Here is a 22,506-nt window from a genome sequence, read left to right on the forward strand (position 1 = left end):
GCCAACGGGTTCTGACTTTGTTCACTGTGATGAAAAAAAAAAAAAAAAAGAAAAAAAGTAAGACTATGCACTGGAGGCTGTGATCATCCAACTGTGTGTGATGATAGAAACTCCATGGAGTTAATAGCATCACACACAGTTGGGTGATCCCGGCCAAGATCACTGCTGCATCACACTGCATTTAAATACTTACGAAAATCCTTGCGGACCCGGGGAGAGGCGTTGTCCCAGCCATCCATCAGCGATGCGGCCACCTCGTTCCAGAGCCGCCGGATCACCACGTTGTCCGAGTGCAGTTGGTGACGGGTGTCCCACAACGGGACTCGCTCCTGGACTAGACGGATGAGCTCGTCGTTGTCCAGGGCGAGGTCCTCCTCCCGCTGTGGAGCCTAGAAAAGAAAGACAAACATTAATCTTTGAAAGATTTTTAAAAAAAAAATATCGATAACTAGCTGAAGAGCCCGGCGCTGCCCGGGCATAGTAACTAACTGTGGTTAGTTATATAAATTTAAAATTATCCTCCATCCCATAGTCCCGTGCCCATATTCCATCATACATATCCTCCATCCCATAGTCCTGTGCCCATATACCCATCATACATATTCGCCATCTCATATGCCTGTGCCCATATACACATGATACATGTTCGCCATCCCATAGTCCCGTGCCCATATACCATCATACATATCCTCCATCCCATGCCCATATACCCATCATATATATCCTCCATCCCATAGTCCCGTGCCCATATTCCATCATACATATCCTCCATCCCATAGTCCTGTGCCCATATACCCATCATACATATTCGCCATCTCATATGCCTGTGCCCATATACACATGATACATGTTCGCCATCCCATAGTCCCGTGCCCATATACCATCATACATATCCTCTATCCCATGCCCATATACCCATCATATATATCCTCCATCCCATAGTCCCGTGCCCATATACCCAAACAAACAAACATACACACACACACACACAAACACACACACACACACACTTTGAGCCCTAGATATTGATAAACAATCCATGAAAAAATTATTTGTTTTAAATGGAAATAAATGGAAAAAAAACAACAAACATCGAAAAAAACAACCATGAAAATTTAAAAAAAAACAACTAAAAAATACCAAAAAAAAAAAAAAAAAAAAAAAACCAGACTAGAAAATAAGTAAAAAAAAAAAAAAAAACAGTCCGTCTGTACTTACATCACGTCTACCCGCCCGCACTTGGCCTTGCTGCTCCTGCCGTTCCTCCGGTGGTGGTGGCGTGATGGAGGATGAGCTCTGAAAATTAAACCAAAAAAATTAATCACATGTGTTTATTTTTTCAAATCCATACGGAAGCATAGTACTCACTTCTTCTGCCTCTTGCCCTGTCCCGGGGACATATTCTTCACCAGATGAAGACATGCTGCAATAAAAAAAAAAAAGAGACATAAGTACATAGAAATGTATTGAAATTTCAGCCAGACATTAGGTTTTTCATACTTACATTGGTGCAGCTTGTGCTGTGTGTCCACTAGTGAGCAATCCTTAAAGTATTGTGGAATCCCAGTGCCCACACCATTTTATCACCTTGGTTCAATTTTTTTTTTTTACTGTCTAGACCAAATTTCAGTCATGTTTATGTAAAAAACGCATGCGCATAAAAACGCAAGACCATGCGCAAGTATTGCGCTCCCATAGGCTCCAATGTGGTGTTTTTGCGCATTCCGTGCGCATTCCGTGCGCATGCGTTGTTTTAACGAGACAGGGCGGAACCAAAAATGCAACATGTTGCGTCTGACGCGCCTGGCGCAAAAGACAAAAAAACGCATGCGCACGAAAGCGCAAATATGCGCAAGACCATGCGCACATCATGTAAAATATAGGTGCGCAGTGCGCATGCGCACTGGTGCGCCCGATGCGCTGCGCACAAAAGCGCTAATGTGAAACCAGCCTTATGTATGCGTTTTTTCAATGCGTTTTTTTGCGGGAAAAACGCGCTGCAAAAAAAAGCAAGTGTGAAACTAGCCTGATCATGCTGGAATGTCCTAGGCCATTTTTTGATCGTTGGCGTCCCGCTGGCCAGCATGCATCACTGTGTTTGACGCCGGCGAGCGACCTCGTTGGCGATGCAGAACTCAGGGACGCAGGCGGGAGGTGTCAGAATAGCTGCTGTGTGACAAGATCCCAACGACCGCCGAGGTCGTTATACGGATCGCGGTATCGTTGCTGCGTTGGTGAGTAGATCTGCCTGTGTGACAGCTCACTAGCGACCGTTTAGCGACGTACCAGTGATCCTTACCAGGTCGTATCGTTGTCGGGATCACCGGAGCATCGCTATGTGTAACGGGACCCCTATTCTCCCACATTACAGATCCCAGTGATGACGCCACTATTCAGATCTGTGGGCCGGAGACGCCGAGCTCTGATCAACACATTATGGTTTACCACTGTGACTGTAAAATATTGTCTGCCTGATAATATCTGATAAGGAGTCCAGGAACATAAAGAGTCAAGACGGAGACTCTGCTGCGATATCAGCGCAGTGATCACTGACACTGCGGTACCGCGCCAATACCGCACACAGAGCGCAGCCATTACCGCACACAGAGCGCAGTAATCTTTATTTTTTTTGTAATAAAAACATTAGCTAAAAGTTTCAGAAATCAATAAAAGCTGGAGAAAGGAGTCCGCCATCTTTCCTGCTGCACAGCCACAGAGCAAGCAGATGAACACAGTCCGAAACGCAGGCGCTCTACACGCGGTTACAACGCGCATGCGGGAAAAGGCTTCGGACATGCAGATCACGTGAGACGTGACGTCACCGCAGGCGGGAGGGGGAGGGTTCCCATCATGGCGTCAATGCAGGTGAGTGCTGCGCGACCGTAACACCCGGATGACCCTGGTCCGCGCCTTCCTGTAGCGCAGATTGTAGGGGTGTCCTCCCGGTGCGGGGCCTGGAGTCACGGCCGTCACTACACAACTCCGTCAGCGTGGAGGTCCGTGCTGTGACCGATTGGCTCCGGCACCTGTCGTGTCATGGCGTAGAAAGTAGAGTCTCCCACTTATACCGACACGGGACGTGACCCCAACGCTGGCCCACGTCCCCGGACACAGAGCCCGCACGTGTGTGCGGTCCCACCATCTGCCCTAGATGCAGTCACAGCTCTAATAGTGGCTGTATATATGTGTGTGGTTCCTGTGTGTGTGCACGTATATACACAGACCTGGGTAATGTTATATACTGCAGCTCCTACACACGGGCGGGTCTCTCTATACACATCTCCTGTAATATGTGTACACAGACATACTGTATATACAGCTAATACACGTGTGTACACATATATGTCCTACATACCGGTCCAGTAATGGGGATACACTGTAAAGATGATGTGTACAGATCACACGCCTGTTATATCCTAGCAGTAGAGCCGGCGGTGCCCGGGCATAGTACCTGTGGCAATGCTCTGTCTGCACATGCGCAGCCCACTGTGTTCCAAGGACCAGTGTGGGAACGCGTACAAGAACAAGAAATTGTCGCTGTTGAACATAGCAACGCTCACTCATTGGTACATGGAACACAACCGGCGCCATTTTGTTGAAGCAAAGTTTTTTTTTTTTTTTTTTTAAGCACAATATTAACCCCTTAACGACTGCCGATACAACTTAACAGCAGCAGTTAAGGGTCCTTATTCCTCCTGCTCCTTTTTACACAGCCTCCTCCTGCACCTCATGCTCCCGTTTACACAGCCTCCTCCTGCACCTCACACTTCTCCTTTATACACAGCATTTTTTTGCAGCACAGCGTTTCTCCTTTACAGTCGCCTCCTCCAGCAGCACCTCACACTTCTCTTCCATATACAGTTGGAAACACTTGATCCTGAGAGAAACTGCACTAATTGCAATAAAGCGTATTGTATACACAGCCTACTTCTTCTGCAGCACCACGCTTTTCACCTTTAGACCTCATTCACACGTTATTTGGTCGGTATTTGTAAGCTAAATCTTGGAGTAAAACAACCAGTGGAAAAGTAGAAACGTCACCACTTCTGTATTTTTCTCCCACTCCTGGTTTTGGCTTATAAATACTGACCAAATACTGAACGTGTGAATGTGGCCTTATACACAGCCTCCACCTGCAGCACCTCACACTTCTTTATACACAGCCTCATACTGCAGCAGCACCTCACTCCTCTCATTTCCCCCCCTCATTCCTCTCTTCCCCTCACACGTGCACAGCAACTTCTTGTTATGAGCACAGCGGTGTAGTACATGAGCCTCCTCCCTTTCCCTTGACGTCCTGCCTCACAGGAGCAACTCCGTTCTAGACACAACGGAGCTAGATGTGGCCTGTGGCCGCCGTGATACCGCACTGATACTTTGAATGTGTCGGCCCTGATTGTAGCTCGCAGCGCCTGTGACATCTCAGCCGGTGAGTTTTTCAGGGTGGCTTTCGAGGTGAATGTGTCTCCACCCATGTGCACTAACAACGTGGGCCATGTGGAGTGGGTGTGGCTTGACCGACCCACCTACCTACTACATGTGTATGCATGTGTATTTATATCTCCTATGCACCTAATGTACACCTGACCTATAAAATAGATATATATTTTGACAGGTGTATAGGATGTGTGTGTGCATACATGTATGAAGGTGTGTGTGTGTATATATATATATATATATATATATATATATATATATATATATATATATATATATATATATATATGTATGTATATTTGGCCAAACAAACATTTCAGTGCACTTTCCATCTTTCTCCGCCACCTCCCCTCCATTTTGATTGACAGCTGTGGCGAAGGGCAGAAATAGATGGGAAAACAAGGAGGTGGGAAGGTGCACTGAACCGTTTGACCGTATGAAGGTTGCACCAAGCGCCTGTACCTGGTTTGAAAAGTCATTCTGTGCTGGCCGTTTCTTTAAACCTCATGCTCCTCAGAGTACTCCTTTTGTACTCTGATCACAGCTTTGCACTCCCTAATATTCTCTTATCAGGTTGTCATCTGAAATGGCTTCCAAAAGTCTAGAAGGAGTCACCAAAGGTGCTAAGCACTTGTTGGCTGCTTTGCCTTCACTCTCTTGTCCAACTTATCCCACATCAACTCTATTGGGTTAATGTTGGGTGATTGCGGAGACAGTCATCTGACACAGCACTCTATCCCTTCCCTTCTTGGTCACGTAGCCCTTGCATAGCCTGGAGGGATGGTTTGAGTCATTGTACTAATTATGGTCACACTCAGTGCAAACAAGATGAGATGGTATTTTGTTGCAGAATGCTGTGGTAGCCATGCTGGGTAGGTGTACAATAAATTTGGAATAAATCACAAACCGTATCACCATCACACCTTCCCCACCATGATCCATGGTGGGCACCAAACATCTAGGAACCATCTGCTCACTTTTCTTGTGTTTCATAAAGATATGGCAGTTTGTAACAAAGGATAAATATGACTCATCTGACCATAGTACAGATTTTCATTGACCACACTTTAATCTAGTTTTGTTTCTCATAAAAAATCTTGTTTGCTGGCTTCAGTAGTGGCTTCTTTGCTGCTTCCCTCTGTCTCCTTTTGTACAGGTGTTGTTGAGATGTCTCTCTTAGGCTAGTTTCACACTAGCTTATTTTCCACGCAGCGCTCGGTGCCGGTTCCCTGCCCACCCCATCCGGTCATCGCCGCCTACTATCGCACACGGCTGCATGCGATCTGCGCACCCTATCTTTAGCATAGGGTGCGCAGACCGTGCGCTAGTAGAATTTTAGCGTGCACTGCGCACTTTTGAAGGTGCGCCGAGCGCGCCAAAATGCAACATGGTGCTTTCGGCGCACCTTCAAAAGTGCGCAGCGTATGCTAAAATCCTACTAGCGCACGGCCAGCGCACGGTCTGCGCACCCTATGCTAAAGATAGGGTGCGCAGATCGCATGCAGCCGTGTGCGATAGTAGGCGGAGATGACCGGATGGGGCGGGCAGGGAGCCGGCAGGGGGCGGGGCTTAGCGGCGCCAAGCGCTGCATGGAAATAAGCTAGTGTGAAACTAGCCTTACTTTGTCAGCATTGTTTCTGAGGCTGTTATCTAAGGTGTTGTTAATTTGCAGTTTTGGAGGCTGGTAACTGATGAACTTATCCTCTGCAGCAGATGTATTTCTTGGCCTTCCTTTCCTGGAGTGGTCATAATGAGACCCAGTTTCATCATAGCAATTCATGATTACACTTTAGAGTACTTTCAAGATTTAACAATTTTCTGTATTGACTGACCTTTTTGTCTTAGTTGAGTGATTCCTGCCATATTCTGGCTTAGAACTTGATGAAGCTGCTTGAGAGAATGCCAAGGGTGTGTAAAGTTGTCATCAGAGTCAAAGGGGAGGTACTTTGAGGAATCTAATGTTTAACACACATTCTGGTTTCTTTTACTCCTTTTTTCATATGTTCCTTCATGGTTTTCTACCTCCAGTCTGATTGTACAATGTGCACACTCCAATAAGAACAAGTAAATCATTTCCTGAACAAGTGTCCAAACTTTTGACTGCTGCTGTAAATAGGGTAGCAACAATTCTGAAGTTCTATTCAAACCCGACCACATTTAGGAGGACCCCTGTTGTTGTGAATTGACCATCAGACTGCCAGGTAGACAGGCATGATTCGTCACTCTGCAGAAAACATTTTTACTGCTCTTCAGTCCAGTGGCGGCATGTTTTACAGCTCTCCACTCAATGCTCGGAATTGTGTTTGGTAATGTAAGGCTCACACACAGCTGATCGGCCATGGAAGCCCATACCATGAACATTCTGGCAGTTTGGAGCGCTGCAGTTATGGAGTCCGCAGTGTTGACGACTATTATGCACTATGCACCTCAGCACTCGGTGACCCTGCTCTGTAACATTGTGGTCTCTACGTCGTGCCTGAGTTGCTGCAGTTCTTAAACGCTTCCAGTTTTCAATGATGCTGCTTGTAGGTGATCGTGGAAATATTTAGAAAAGAAGAAATGTCATGAACTGACTTGTTACACCCGTAGCATCTTATTACAGGACCACCCTCAAATTCAGGGAGCTTTTAGAATTAGCCATTCTGTCATAAAGCTTAATAAAGGCAGAGGGCATGGCGAGGGGCCCAATGGTATATACATGTGGCAATGGCCCTGAGGGACAAACTCCAATTCAGTTATTAGGACGTATGTCCCAATACTTTTGTTTATATAGGGAATATCCGGTATATCTGTCTTGTTATACTCCTGTATGTACATTCTCTCCTCTAGTCCTCTTATTGCTATGCACCTTTTCTGTTACATCGCTTTGTCTATACAACCTAAACCAGCCCCATTATACTCCCTATACATCCCCTACACCAGCCCCATTATACTCCTTATACATCCCCTACACCAGCCCCATTATACTCCTTATACATCCCCTACACCAGCCCCATTATACTCCTTATACATCCCCTACACCAGCCCCATTATACTCCTTATACATCCCCTACACCAGCCCCATTATACTCCTTATACATCCCCCTACACCAGCCCCATTATACTCCTTATACATCCCCTACACCAGCCCCATTATACTCCCTATACATCCCCTATACCAGCCCCATTATACTCCTTATACATCCCCTACACCAGCCTCATTATACTCCCTATACATCCCCCTACACCAGCCCCATTATACTCCTTATACATCCTCTACACCAGCCCCATTATACTCCCTATACACCCCCTACACCAGCCCCATTATACTCCCTATACATCCCCTACACCAGCCACATTATACTCCCATTATACTCCTTATACATCCCCTACACCAGCCCCATTATACTCCCTATACATCCCCTACACCAGCCCCATTATACTCCTTATACATCCTCTACACCAGCCCCATTATACTCCCTATACACCCCCTACACCAGCCCCATTATACTCCTTATACATCCCCTACACCAGCCCCATTATACTCCTTATACATCCCCTACACCAGCCCCATTATACTCCTTATACATCCCCTACACAGCCCCATTATACTCCTTATACATCCCCTACACCAGCCCCATTATACTCCTTATACATCCCCTACACCAGCCCCATTATACTCCTTATACATCCCCCTACACCAGCCCCATTATACTCCTTATACATCCCCTACACCAGCCCCATTATACTCCCTATACATCCCCTACACCAGCCCCATTATACTCCTTATACATCCCCTACACCAGCCCCATTATACTCCTTATACATCCTCTACACCAGCCCCATTATACTCCCTATACATCCCCTACACCAGCCCCATTATACTCCTTATATAGCCCCTACACCAGCCCCATTATACTCCTTATACATCCCCTACACCAGCCCCATTATACTCCTTATACATCCCCTACACCAGCCCCATTATACTCCCTATACATCCCCTACACCATCCCCATTATACTCCTTATGCATCCCATACACCATCCCGATTATATTCCTTATACATCCCCTACACCAGCCCCATTATATTCCTTATACATCCCCTACACCAGCCCCATTATACTCCTTATACATCCCCTACACCAGCCCCATTATACTCCCTATACATCCCCTATATCAGCCCCATTATACTCCCTATACACCCCCTACACCAGCCCCATTTTACTCCTTATACATCCCCTACACCAGCCCCATTATACTCCCTATACATCACCCTACACAAGCGCCATTATACTCCCTATACATCCCCCTACACCATCCCCATTTTACTCCTTATACATCCCCTACACCAGCCCCATTATACTCCCTATACACTCCCTACACCAGCCCCATTATACTCCCTATACACTCCCTACACCAGCCCCATTATACTCCCTATACACTCCCTACACCAGCCCCATTATACTCCCTATACACTCCCTACACCAGCCCCATTATACTCCCTATACACTTCCTACACCAGCCCCATTATACTCCCTACACCAGCCCCATTATACTCCCTATACATCCCCTACACCAGCCCCATTATACTCCCTATACATCCCCTACACCAGCCCCATTATACTCCCTATACATCCCCTACACCATCCCCATTATACTCCTTATACATCCCCTACACCATCCCCATTATATTCCTTATACATCCCCTGCACCATCCCCATTATATTCCTTATACATCCCCTACACCAGCCCCATTATATTCCTATCCCCTACACCAGCCCCATTATACTCCCTATACATCCCCTACACCAGCCCCATTATACTCCCTATACATCCCCTATACCAGCCCCATTATACTCCCTATACACCCCCTACACCAGCCCCATTTTACTCCTTATACATCCACTACACCAGCCCCAATATACTCCCTATACACTCCCTACACCATCCCCATTATACTCCCTATACACTCCTTACACCAGCCCCATTATACTCCCTATACACTCCCTACACCAGCCCCATTATACTCCCTATACACTCCCTACACCAGCCCCATTATACTCCTTATACATCCCCTACACCAGCCCCATTATACTCCCCTATACACTCCCTACACCATCCCCATTATACTCCCTATACACTCCTTACACCAGCCCCATTATACTCCCTGTACACTCCCTACACCAGCCCCATTATACTCCCTATACACTCCCTACACCAGCCCCATTATACTCCCTATACACTCCCTACACCAGCCCCATTATACTCCTTATACATCCCCTACACCAGCCCCATTATACTCCTTATACATCCCCTACACCAGCCCCATTATACTCCTTATACATCCCCTACACCAGCCCCATTATACTCCTTATACATCCCCTACACCAGCCCCATTATACTCCTTATACATCCTCTACACCAGCCCCATTCTACTCCTTATACATCCCCTGCACCTGCCCTATTATATTACCTATATATCCCCTACACCTGCCCTATTACACTGCCCATACACCAGTCCCATTATACTCCCTATACATCCCTTACACCTGCCCTATTACACTCCTTACATGTTCTATTTTGCATCTGTAATATCTCTCTAAGTTGCTTCTTTAATAGATGTGATGTAACGTACTGAGCTGTGTGCAGGGCTCGGCTGCACAACATGGAGGTTTTGCCTCATCAGGTATGAATGTGAATATGAACCTGTAGAAATAAGAAGTAATTGTAGTAAAGGCTGCAGTAAAACCTTCCGAACTGTTACTGTTTGCTTCTTCTCTCTTCCTGTGTCTGGCTGTAACAGATATGGATTCTGGTGGCCTAGACCAGTATGACCAGTGCGTCTTTGCTGTCAGTCTATGATGCTGCCAGCAGACGTCCAGGCATCACATGAACCTTATAAACCATAGAAAAACTGGTTGTCCTGTATAGTGGAGCAGTGTAATAACAGCATTAACTCCGTGTTTGAGAGGTTACCACCTTCTTCTGCAGAACAACTATGTACTGTAACTGGATGGATCCAATTCTTTACAACCTTAGCACGACTTGGTGTCATAGCCTTGTTATGTCCCTGGCCTGGTGACAAGCCAACGTTTACATTCTATTCTCTACCAGTTTATTATCGGTTTTACTCTGAATGAGTGGAATTGGGGAAGGCAGTTTTCTGGCTATGTTATGTACTATATGGGAAGAAATAGTCCAGCTTCACAAGTAGGTTCTTTTTTTTATTTACCGTAAATGAAATACATACACAAGGCATGAAACGTTACATTATTGTATGTTATATACTGCCATTTTTTTTTATTACCTCTCCACTTTTTGGCATGTGATGAGAGCAGCCTTTGGATATGTTAAAGAATAGTCCTGGTTTGCATCTGTAGCTGAAAAATGAGATGTGACATAACCTTAGAGGGGCATTCCAGTGTACAAAATGTATTTTATATATATATATATATATATATATATATATATATATATATATATATATATATATATTAGGAGGATCACTGGGAGTTACAGTATGAATGTTATTAATTACAAAAATTCATGGTTAGTAGAAAATATTTATGTACACAGAAAAAGACAAACGCTGGTGGATTTCATCTGAACAAGTGTGAAATCATATGCCCCTGGGCCTGAGTGGCGTCTCCAACAGTGGTGACATAATGGTCAAAATAGGGAAAAATCCACAGTACAGATCATATCTGCTCGCTTTCTCAAACTGAACATGGACAAAACAGAATTCATCATCTTTCCCCCATCTCACTCTACCCCTCCACCAGACCTATCCATCAATGTCAATGGCTGCTTTCTTTCCCCAGTCCCGTACTCTCGGTGCCATGGGGTGATTCTCGACTGCGCTCTTTGAATCCACATATCCAAGCCCTCACCTCCTCTTGCCCCCTCAAACTCAAAAATATTTCCTGGATCCGTTCATTCCTCAACCACGAAACCACAAAAACACTAGTGCATGCTCTTATCTTCTGCCTCGACTACTGCAACCTCCTAATCTCTGGCCTCCCCTCTAGCACTCTGGCTCCGCTCCAGTCCATCCTAAACTCTGCTGCCCGACTAATCCACCTGTCTCCCCGCTATTCCCCAGCCTCCCCCCTATGCCAGGCCCTTCACTGGCTTCCTATTGCCCAGAGGCTCCAATTCAAAACCCTAACCATGACATACAAAGCCATCCACAACCTGTCTCCTCCATACATCTGTGACATGGTCTCTAGGTACCTACCCGTATGCAACCTTCGATCATCTCGATCTCCTTCTCTACTCCCCGGTAATCTCTTCTTCCCACAACTGCATACAAGACTTCTCCCGTGCTTCCCCCATACTCTGGAACTCTCTGCTGCAACACATCAGACTCTCACCATCAACAGAAACCTTCAAGAAGAACCTGAAGACCCACCTGTTCCAACAAGCCTACAGCCTGCAATGATCCTCGGTCTACTGAACCACCGCACGACCTGCTCTACCATCTCCTACTGTATCCTCACCCATCCCTGTAGACTGTGAGCCCTCACGGGCAGGGTCCCCTCTCCTTATGTACTTGTGTGTCCCTTGTATTACACATATTTATTATACTTGTCTATATTTCCCCTTTTCACATGTAAAGCGCCATGGAATAAATGGCGCTATATAAATGCATAATAATAATATAGTTTCAATAACAAATTGAAGAACAAACCACCTTACCCATTCCTTAAGTCAGCTAAGTTTGTTGCCAGTGAAAGTAAAGTCCCCAACGCCCGTTTCGCTATTTGTCATCGGCTTTCTCAAGGGGAGTTGGTAACAGTAGTAGATGCTAGGACCTTTTATGGATCCATGGTAGCTGTCACGTGATCCGCCTCCACCAGTTAGCCATTGGCATATTTGGATTGCCGCTTCTTTGAAGCCTATGGTGCTAATGAAGATAGCTTATGTGTTGCCATCATTACTCTCCTATACAATACATTACCAGCCGCTCCAATCAGCGTCTTGGGTCAGGGTCAATTGAGGGACTGGCAGTGAAATAAGTCATCATTTTTGTGTTCAGGAATACCCCTCTGTGTTCCATTTCTTTCAAGACTATAGAAGGTCTTGGGTATGTACTAATGTGAATGGTCATTAACAAACCTTCTGTATAGTATTTTCTTCCTTCCACAAACCTTGCAAACTTTTCAGATTTTTAAAAAAAAATCTTAAAGTTTAAATAAAACTGTTCCTTTAAATGTAATTTGTATCATTGGTATACATAACGAGGCATTATTTATTTTATTTACTTATTCTTTGCTTACCTGATAAATCTCTTGCCTCTCCAATGTACCCTGACAGTCCTGGTTTACTTCCCTGGAGTGGTGTTGTGCCATCCACCTACATGATTGGTTTGGCCAATTACCGGCCAATGCAGTGGCACTAGATTGATGAAGCTAGTGATTGGCTGCAGTGGTCACACATTTACACTGCACATGATCCAAGCATGAACATAAACCACAAGCAGTGTTGCTGGAGCCGCAGGGGATTGATCCGAGTTGTAGCTGCTCTTTTCTTGTTTTATACCTTTAAGGCTTCTTTCACACATCCGGCTTTGTGTCTCCAGCGCCGTGCGGCGAAAAGCCGTAGGGGCGGATTCGGGATGTGCCGGAGACACCGGATGCCTGTGTGGCCGGATACGGTGGCGCCCACATTTAAAAGAGCACCGCGAGACTCAGTGTCCGCGCATGCGCTCTGAGAAAAACCGGTTCGGCGCTGTCAAAAAACGTTGCAGCGAACGTTTTTTGCAGACGCCGGACAGCTACTTTTTGCCGTATCCGGCAAAAACCGGATGCGCCGCATACCCATCCGGCACTGTGCAGTGACAATACAACTCTATGGGACAAAACCGGATCCGGTTGTTCCAAATTTTGCCGCATCGTGCCGGAAAGCCGGATGTGTGAAAGCAGCCTAAGCCCTTTATTTTTGCCTGTCCTAGAATACCTCTTTAAATACCGTGGGCAGATTTAGCAATGCAGTTTTCTATTGTGATTGCAGTGCAAGGATGAGTGTGGGATGTGTAAAGCTCTCTGACCTTTTTCTTGCCACTTCTGAATTGTCATTGACTTTGCACAGGGTATAAAGGTTTCGCTGTGAGAAGTGGCGGTGATCTACATGGAGAACAGCCTGACATACTTGATCAATGCGCGGTCACGTAATGGCAGATTCGGGCTGTTGGTATTGTATTGCCAGCGTTGTGCTGCTTGGTAGCAGAAGTGAAGAGGTTAAGTATGATGGGAAATCCCAAGATGGCCAATTCGTTCTTGCAGCTGAAGAGGAAAGCAGAAAGGCTCCATTTCTCAGGGCCTGATGAAACATTTGGATTTTATGTCCTCACTAGATTTCATTCATGCGATCGCTGTATTAGGAGGATGTGTAGGCCAGGGTTCACATGGTGCAATGTGGTACATAACGGTGCACGCTTTTGCAAGGTATGAATGTGGCCTTAACAGAGTTGTCTGGAGTATAAAGAAATGTACTGACTACAGGGAATTTGCCAAAATAAAAAATAACTCCTATTCTTCTATGAAATTCTCCACCATTGCTCTGATGCGCTCTCACATGCCCTGCAGAGATGGCATGCCCACCATGCACGTATCTGCTACATATAGTCATGGGCCTTGGCGCTCTCATGACGTATGATGGCTGCAGAGGTTGTGTGCACGCGGTTGGCACTCGCATGACATGAGAGGCTGGCGACCACCAGCGGAGCGGTGCTCAAGCAATGGGGGAAATAGCAGGTGAGTGTCTTTACCCTGCTTTTAGTGTAATATTGCCCAATAGTAGGTGTTCCTACATCAGGTCGGCAGTACCTCACCCTTGGGTACTCGCCATGAAGACACACATGGCATAAGTCATGACTATGAGATACACATACAGGACTGATGGATATAAGCAGAGAATGTGGGCGTATACAGGTAGGTGACCCTGGGGCCATGAAGATCAGTTCTGGAATTTTTGGGATATGGGAAAACCTGGGTGTTGTGTCCATAATATGGGTGCTACTGTATTACCCTCATCTAACAGCGGCCCCAGTCTGTAAAGCACGTGTTCTCCTTGGATCCTGCACAGTCCACACCCTGAGCGGACAGCTGCAATAACAGCATAGCAAACACATTTCCAGGATTTAAAAACCTATAAATTTCTGTTACCAAGGATGTCGGTGCTTTAATGATCCCTGTCGTCACCCAAGCAGTGTTTGCATGCTCGTTTATGCAAACTCCACATCGAAAGGACAATGAGAGGTTATGGGTGTGTTCACACTCAATATTTTTGGAGTTTTTGGAGCAGCAACTCTCCAGAAACAATGAGTTTTGATTGTAGAGGTGGCGAATTAAACTCAGCTCAGTGTTCATATATCCTAAAGGGCATGTCACACTAAGAGATATCGCTAGCAATATCGCTATAACTAGTGACGTTATAGCGATATTGCTAGCGATATCTCTGTGTCTGATACTTACCTACGACCGGCTCCCCCGCTGGTTATCGCTGATCGCGCGAGAACGTTCAGGACTGTTTCTCGTCGTCAGCTTCCTGTGGCGCTTCCTGCTGTGAGGACGAGCGACGCGTGGAGCCGGGCGGGAGGACGCAGGATCGCCTGGTGTGACAGGTAAGTAGCGATCCCCGTCCCCAGCGATGTCGCTAGTGAGATCTGCCTGTGTGGCAGCTCACTAGCGACCACTTAGCGATGTACCAGCGATCCTGACCGCGTCATATCAGTGGTGTGTTAGATAAAAATATTTTTTTCTAGTATATTTTTGATGCTGTTACAGAAAATGATGTTAAGAAATACGTACATGTACATTTAATTGCTTGTGAAGGTGTAATTTTTATAGATGTAGGATCATGAAAATGGGGGTTGTACGTCCTCTTGTGCTGAGACCGGGGCCAGCAGATGGGATCAGAGAGTTGGTCACACATAACATACAATACAGTCTGTCGGTCAGCGGTCACTACGATAAGTGACATAGAGATGTGGAAACCTTTCGGAGACTCCCCTCTTGTTCCATTTTCAGCATACAGAACTGGTGTCCACAACCTGAGGCTCGGGAGCCGGATGTGGCTTGTGGACCCATGACATGTGGCTCTTGGCTGTCTGCCAGCTTGGTGCATTATTATAGAGCAGCTCTCCAGATGGTGACTTTGGTGAATAGCCCAGCACAGAAGAGCACATCTGGATGGGCTTATACTTGGGGTCGGGAAATGGAGACACACAGATATGGTACGCTGGAGATCAGAAAATGTGGCCAGTTAAAGGGATGCTGGACACTGGATGCACTTGTGTGGTTGCAGTTCTTGATATGCGAATACCATGTGGGTGTAAGGTGGAAAGCCCTGGATGTAAGTATACTTACTATAAGGCCGGGGTCACACTTACGAGAAACTCGCACGAGTCTTGCGTCTCAATACCCGGCACTGCCGCCGGCACTCGGGACCAGAATGCGGTTGCATGTATTTCTATGCAGCTGAGCGCTCCGGTCCGAGTGCCAGCGGCAGTGCTGAGTATTGAGATGTGAGTTTCTCGCATGTGTGACCCCGGCCTAAGGGACAGGGGCACAAGGGCTCAGTGTGATTTTTGTGTGGAAGCTTTGACCAGTAATGGGGAGCTCTGGGTGTCACTATTTTGGGGTGGGGGCTGGATGTGCTTGTTACCATTTCTAATTTCACATGTCCAGTAATCATCCTTTAGAATGGAACCAGCAGCAATTCATTGACAAAAAAAAGTTGTGCAGACCCAACTTTTTTGTCTAAAACCTACAAGATAAAAAGTGAGCAAAAACCCTGCTGTAACGAAGTAAATAAAAGGCAAAGTGCATTTAAATAAGCGTTTTTAGGAATACTTTTTTTGATCAAAAATGGCATAAAAGCCGTCCCACCACGACAAGGTAACTCTTCCCGGGACAGTCCTACACTGTCTAATATTAAAAACCTTACCATGTGTCAATGTTGACCTCAGTGTGTGAATTAGGGCAGACAAAAGGACTGGGCCCAACCAGTGAACACCAGTCTGGGGAAGCCTTTAAATACAATTTCCAGCTCAGGAGAGGGAGGCCACACCCCAGCCTGCACAGAAAGCAATAAAACGAAAAAACACAAAAATTGAGCTTGAGTTGGTACACACTCAGAACATAAGCGCAGGGTCACATGGGCCACAAAACAGTAGGACCGTGTAGGACTGTCCCATACAGTTACCTTGTCACGGTGGGATGGCTTTTATGCTGTTTTTGATTAAAAAAAAAAAAAAAAAAAGTATTACTAAAAACTCTGTTATTTAAATGCACTTTTTGCTTTTTATTTCCGGTACTTAGTTACAGCAGGGTTTTTGCTCACTTTCTCTTGTAGGTTTTATATGTTTTGTGGCCAGTGTGAACATGCATTCATGTTCTGCATGTGTACCAACTCAAGTCAAGCTCAATTTTTGCTTGTTCCAACTTTTTTTTGTCTGAAAAAACTGATTTCAATTGGACTGGACATGTGAACTTACAAGAAATTATATATTTGAAACTGAGCCAGTAAGCAAAAATCAGACCCGTATGAAAAGGGAGCACAACGGATGGTTACTTCATAGATCTGTTTTCTATAGACTTCACTGTTAAATAGGATCCAGGTGAAATTAGTTTTTTTCAGGCGGGCAAAGTTGTGTCTGCACAACTTTTTTTGTCAGGATCTGTTCTAAGGAATGATTACTGGACATGTGAACATTGCCTAAGAAAGGTATTACTTTGCTCACTGTCCTGTTACAGATCCATTGTTTGCAGCCTGGTTGCATTGTTGCCATTCACATTTTTACTGTACTCCATGTGAGTTGTCTAAGGTATTTTTATTTAAAGGTCATGAACGTTCTCCTCCCTGCATAATGGGATTTATGAATGCTGTAATGAAGTACCTTCCTGTAGTGACTGGATATTTTAATAATCTGTAGCAGTAATTGTATGCGAGCTCATCTATTAATATGACGCCTGGTTTATTCTTTGCAGAAGCGGCTGCAGAAAGAACTGTTGGCTTTGCAGAACGAGCCTCCACCAGGGATGACCTTAAATGAAAAGAGCGTTCAGAATTCCATTACACAGTAAGTTAAATGAAAAGCATCTTCAACTGCTTCCTGTAAATGCGTGGCCGGCATCAATAGCTTACGTTTAATGGGCTTTTCATTACACACATGAAGGGGTTGGGGACGTCTGATTAGAGATATGTGAGCATTGTGCAGGATGTTGCAAAACTGTTGCAATGGAAAAGTAGAAGAGTCGCTCATGGAAACCATTAGATTACATATCTTTTTTTTTATTTTTTCTGGAGAAATTTTGCAAAATAAAAGTCCATTTGGTTGCTGTGGTCAACTTAGTAAAAGACAAATGTACCAGTTGTCTGCCAATCATGTATCCTCCTATGCTCATGCAATCATTATACAGGATGTATGCAGTTAGAGCATAAAAACCAGTACAGCTTCTCAATAGAAGTTTTTAAGGGGGTTCCTATTAAGTATGCTATGACATATGTCTGGGAGTGCTAACCTCTGGGATCACCACTGTTCTTGGGGATAAAAAAGGCCGCGGCTCTGGTCTAGCGCTCCCAACCATCTGTACCCCTGTACAAGGGGTGACTTGGAACAACTTTGTGCAGAGTAGAAGCTGTGATGGAGCAGTGCGAGTTCCAAAGTCAGACCCCTCAGCCATTATTAACTAATGCAAGACAGTTCATTTCTTTCTTAAACTGAAATCCAAGCTTTGCTATCATGGATGGAGCCTTTAGGTCGGTCTTTCTTTTTTTTCTTTTGCATTTGTAATATGACTAAGTTCAGATCACGTGTCTATATACGGTACCTGTTCCGTTTAGAAAAGACAAACACAACAGAACTGGAATTAACGTCTGGAAATTACTGTGCAGTAGAGGGGTCTCATAGCTTTATATGGGGTCCATCTGACTTCCTCATTTTTATAATAGGAAAAGAAAGTCCTGAATGCAGAACTTTTTTCTTTGGTTCTAAAAATGGACAACAGTCAGAAAGCAGACAGACGTTTTGACGCAGGAATTCAGAGGATGCTAATTATGGTTCTGTTCTGCTTGTCTACGCTAAATGGAAAAAAATAAACAGACATGTGAACAGAGTCTTAACAGTATTCTAGCAGTGTAGAAGTGTCTTCAGCCCAGTAGCATCTATGTGTTTTGACAGTATCGTTATCTGCAACTGTGCCACATGCTCTCCAGTCATACCACCAGTCCAGTACATGTGCTGCTGTGAAAATAGGTCAGTCTCCCCTGTTTGATGAACTATGTCACTACAGTGCTGCTAAATATATAAATTCTACCCTACATAAGTGAGCTAGATTATAGAGAAATAGGCGAATCCCTACAAAGTCCCCCTGACTTGCACTGCATGACTAAACTATGTGTGTGCATAATCTCCAGTTTATTCTATTAGGTGCAGCTTTAGTCTATGTATCCTGCGACCTGCTTGTAAGAAGTAAGAGGGGAAAGAACTATCACAAGCAGGAGGCAGGGAGAGGGCCTGAAGTTGCATCACATAGTATACACTGAAACTGGAGGTACAGCAATGCGTTACGTGAGCATATCCTTAGGATGATCCATGGTTTTTGCTATGATTTTCTGTTAAACACAATTTGACCAGGATATTGATTTTTTTTTTTTTTTTTTTTTCATTGTGACCATTAGTGAATCATTCACTCTCTCTATTTGATAAATGTCACAAGCTCTTTATTTACTAGACTGCACCTAAATAGATTAGGACAGCAACCTAAAAACGAGTGACTCTTTTGGTTGGTGTTGCTGCTGAATTTCTCCGCTCCTTTGGAGATCTGAATGTCGCTCATTATTTTGTACAACAGCTGATTTTGCTCTATTTCTTATTCTGCATTATTTTTCGTCTTCCATAAATGTATATGTCTTGCGGTAACAGCTGCCAGCCATGACGTACCAACACTTCCCCTGATCTGATCAGCAATACTTAATGGTGCTGCGGGTATGTCCAGAATAGTAGGAGTCTCAGTAGTGCATTGTACTTGTGTATGGTAATGTTGGTGGCAGGGCTGAAATATAATGCAATGTGTTTGCGTATCCCATCAGAGAGGCGGCTAATGTGTCACATTGTCAGGACTGATCTCCTGATTCAATATGCGCAGAGCTCTCTCTTGTAGCATGCAGCTTAGTTTTGATGTTTTCTATGAAGTAGCGGGATTATTGCAGTGTATTTCAGGAGGCGGTGTCATTGAGGAACTTAAAAAGTGCTTTGTCCTCTCTTGAGAAAAAGCAGAATGTGCAGTTATCTTTATGACGCCTGAATAGCATTTATTCATGGTGACTGGACAACGATTATAACCACAGGAAAAATAACATTCTTAAATAGTCACTGTGGTATTTAGCATATGTCAGTATACAAGTGAATATAAACTTTGTACTATATATTTTATCAGTGAAATATGCTTCTTTATCCACTTATAAGTCTTTTCTCCTGCCTCCTGAACTCAGCATCCACTCTGAAAAACAGCTCAAATCCATCCCTGAGCCCGGTTCAGACATCTGCATTTCACGGTTTGATTACAGACCGCAATGCTTGGACCAACTATGGGTCTTCTCACCTGAATGAAAAGTCTCATAGACATTTATGAGGCTGTTTGTTCAGGTCAGGAAACCTGTGAACTGAAGATGGCCTTGGTCTAAGCAAGACAGACTGTCAGCACAGTGAAATGTCAGGCTGGGTTCACACGTTGCGGAACTCCCGTGGAAGTTACCGCGAAAATTCCCGAATTCCATTCTGCGGGAAAATCGCATTTTAAATTCCCACGATTTTCCCGTGGAAAAACTAGCGATTTGCAAGCGTAATTAGCTTGCAGAATGCTAGCGTTTTCTAAGCGATCTGTAGCATCGCTTGGAGAACTGACTGACAGGTTGGTCACATGAGTGTGACCAACTTTTTACTATTGAGGCTGTCTATGCAGCATCAGTAGTAAAAAGATATAAAGTTAAAAATAATTTAAAAAATAATCGGGTTATATTCACCTTCCGATGTCCCGCACAGCGTCCCCAGGCCTCTGCGATGCTCCGGCAGGTCCCGTTCCCAGTGATGCATTGCGGCAATTACCTTTGATGACGAGACCGCTACAGCATCGCGAGACAGCGACGTCAGCAAAGGTCATTATCGCAATGCATTACTGGGAACGGGACCTGCCGCGTGTATCGCTGAAGTCTGGGGATACTGCGCGAGACATCGGAAGGTGAATATAACCCGATTTTTTTTATGTTTTATTCTATTTTTTACAGGGATATGGTACCCACAGCCCGGAGGACAGGCTCCTCTCCTCCGGACCGTGGGTACCATCCGCAAATGTTCTGCTTACTTTTCGCATGGTGGGCACAGCCACATGCGGGAAGTAAGCAGAACAATGCATTCCTATGTGGGTGGAATTGCCGTGATTCCACAAAATAATGGGCATGCTGCGTATTTTTCCGCAATGCGATTCCGCCGCGGGAAAATCCGCAGCATTAGCACAGCATTGCAGAATCCCATAGGATTGCATGGGATGCTGTTTTTTTCCGTTTTCGTGGCAAAATCGTGCATTAAAAACCGTGACATGTGAACGCAGCCTTAGGTTACTTGGCTTATTAAACTGTTTATAGAGAGGAGCACTTAGCATAGTGAGGGACCGGACAGATCAAACAGAATAAATGTTAGCTTTCAACAAATATATTACACTTCAATGCTGGATTCACAGCCACACAGCTCAGTACTGCTATACCATTCTCCACCCTACTGTTGCTTCTCTCATTGTATTAAAGAGAAAGAAGAGCCAGAATCCATCACAGAATACATAACATCTGGGCTCCTCTCAGCAGCTCAGAGAGAATTGAAAATTAGAGAGAGAGAATGGAAAATTAGAGAGAGCCTGCAGAGGGCAAACTGGTGAAAATGCACCATACAGGTCCTATTTAATGGCCACCTAAGAAATAGTGGTGTTTCTCATGTACACAAACAGGACAGTTTACTATGAAAAGTCACCTGAAATGACAGATGTGCTTTAACTTGTGTTGGATTATTTTTACAAATGTGTCATTTGTGTGTGTATATGTATGTGTGTATGTGTATATATATATATATATATATATATATATATATCATTGTCACTGGGTGTTTGCATCATAAAGTGGGGACATAAACCCTGATTCTTGCAGTAAGTCACTTGCTGGGATGCTTGCTGCAGTTTTGCTATAATTAGGTCTCCCTCCTCCATTGATTCACAGGTTGCTGTCTAGGCAGAAAGCTGCCAATCTATAGAAGGGGGCATGTTAGACAGACTCATGGACAATGTAGCAGGAGTTCTTCAATGAGAGAACTGGCAGAGTTGCAACAGATAATCCTGCAGCAAGAAGCCCAGTATGTGATACATCTCTTCAATCAGGATCTTTGTCCGAACTATTTGTTGCTTTAATATGAGGCAGCAAAAATCTCTTTAACTTCCCGACATGACGTACTGGTACATTATAATTTGCAAGTACTTTCTGCAAATGGATGTACCGGAAAGTGATGGTGATTATGCGTGCACAGGAGCTGTGCCAGCAAAAGTGATGCCGGCAGACAATAGTCTCATGCCAGCACCGACCCTGGCTGTTTAACCTTCCAAATGGCGCGTTCAATAGCAATAAGGGCATTTATAGCAGACTCCCTCTCTCATCCCAGTGACATCCCTGCCACTTTATTGTGGGGTTCCGATTGTATTCATGGCAGCCATAGCTCAAATAATGACCTACAGGTCTGCCAAGTACAGTGGCCTGTAAGACCATGCCAAATGCAGGATTGAACAGATGTTCTGCCACTGTTAAACTTGCCAGTCTAATGCATTGTAAGTAATCAGATAGATAAGTAAAAGTCCAGCAGAGGGACTAAGTTGAAATGAAAAACTTAACATTTCTATAAATAATAAACAAACAAAATAAACAACGAAAGAAAATTGTGAAAAAATATTATACCCATATACATATTCATGGAAAACAAAAAAGTACACATACAGTTGGGTGAAAAAGTGTTTGCCTCCTACCTGATTTTGTATTCTTTTGCATGTTTGC

The 22,506-nt window shown here is 44.7% G+C and overlaps 1 protein-coding gene across 2 annotated transcripts in view; it reads left to right on the forward strand.

Moving 5' to 3' along the window:
- Positions 1–2,711: 2,711 nt before the first annotated feature.
- Positions 2,712–22,506, forward strand: part of UBE2W (ubiquitin conjugating enzyme E2 W) — a 55,619-nt gene continuing 35,824 nt past the window's right edge. The window contains exons 1-2 of one of the 2 annotated variants that reach the window (XM_073550786.1): positions 2,712–2,865; positions 17,409–17,500. In XM_073550786.1, the coding sequence (XP_073406887.1) occupies positions 2,851–2,865; positions 17,409–17,500 (107 nt within the window). In that variant the 5' untranslated portion in view covers positions 2,712–2,850. Of the gene's footprint in view, positions 2,866–3,695; positions 4,430–17,408; positions 17,501–22,506 lie in introns of those variants that run through there. The other variant, XM_073550787.1, reaches the window with a different exon arrangement.

Source organism: Dendrobates tinctorius, unplaced genomic scaffold, assembly GCF_039654945.1.
Source record: "Dendrobates tinctorius isolate UK_male_01 unplaced genomic scaffold, ASM3965494v1 ptg000169l, whole genome shotgun sequence".
Classification (NCBI taxonomy): Eukaryota; Metazoa; Chordata; class Amphibia; order Anura; family Dendrobatidae; genus Dendrobates; species Dendrobates tinctorius.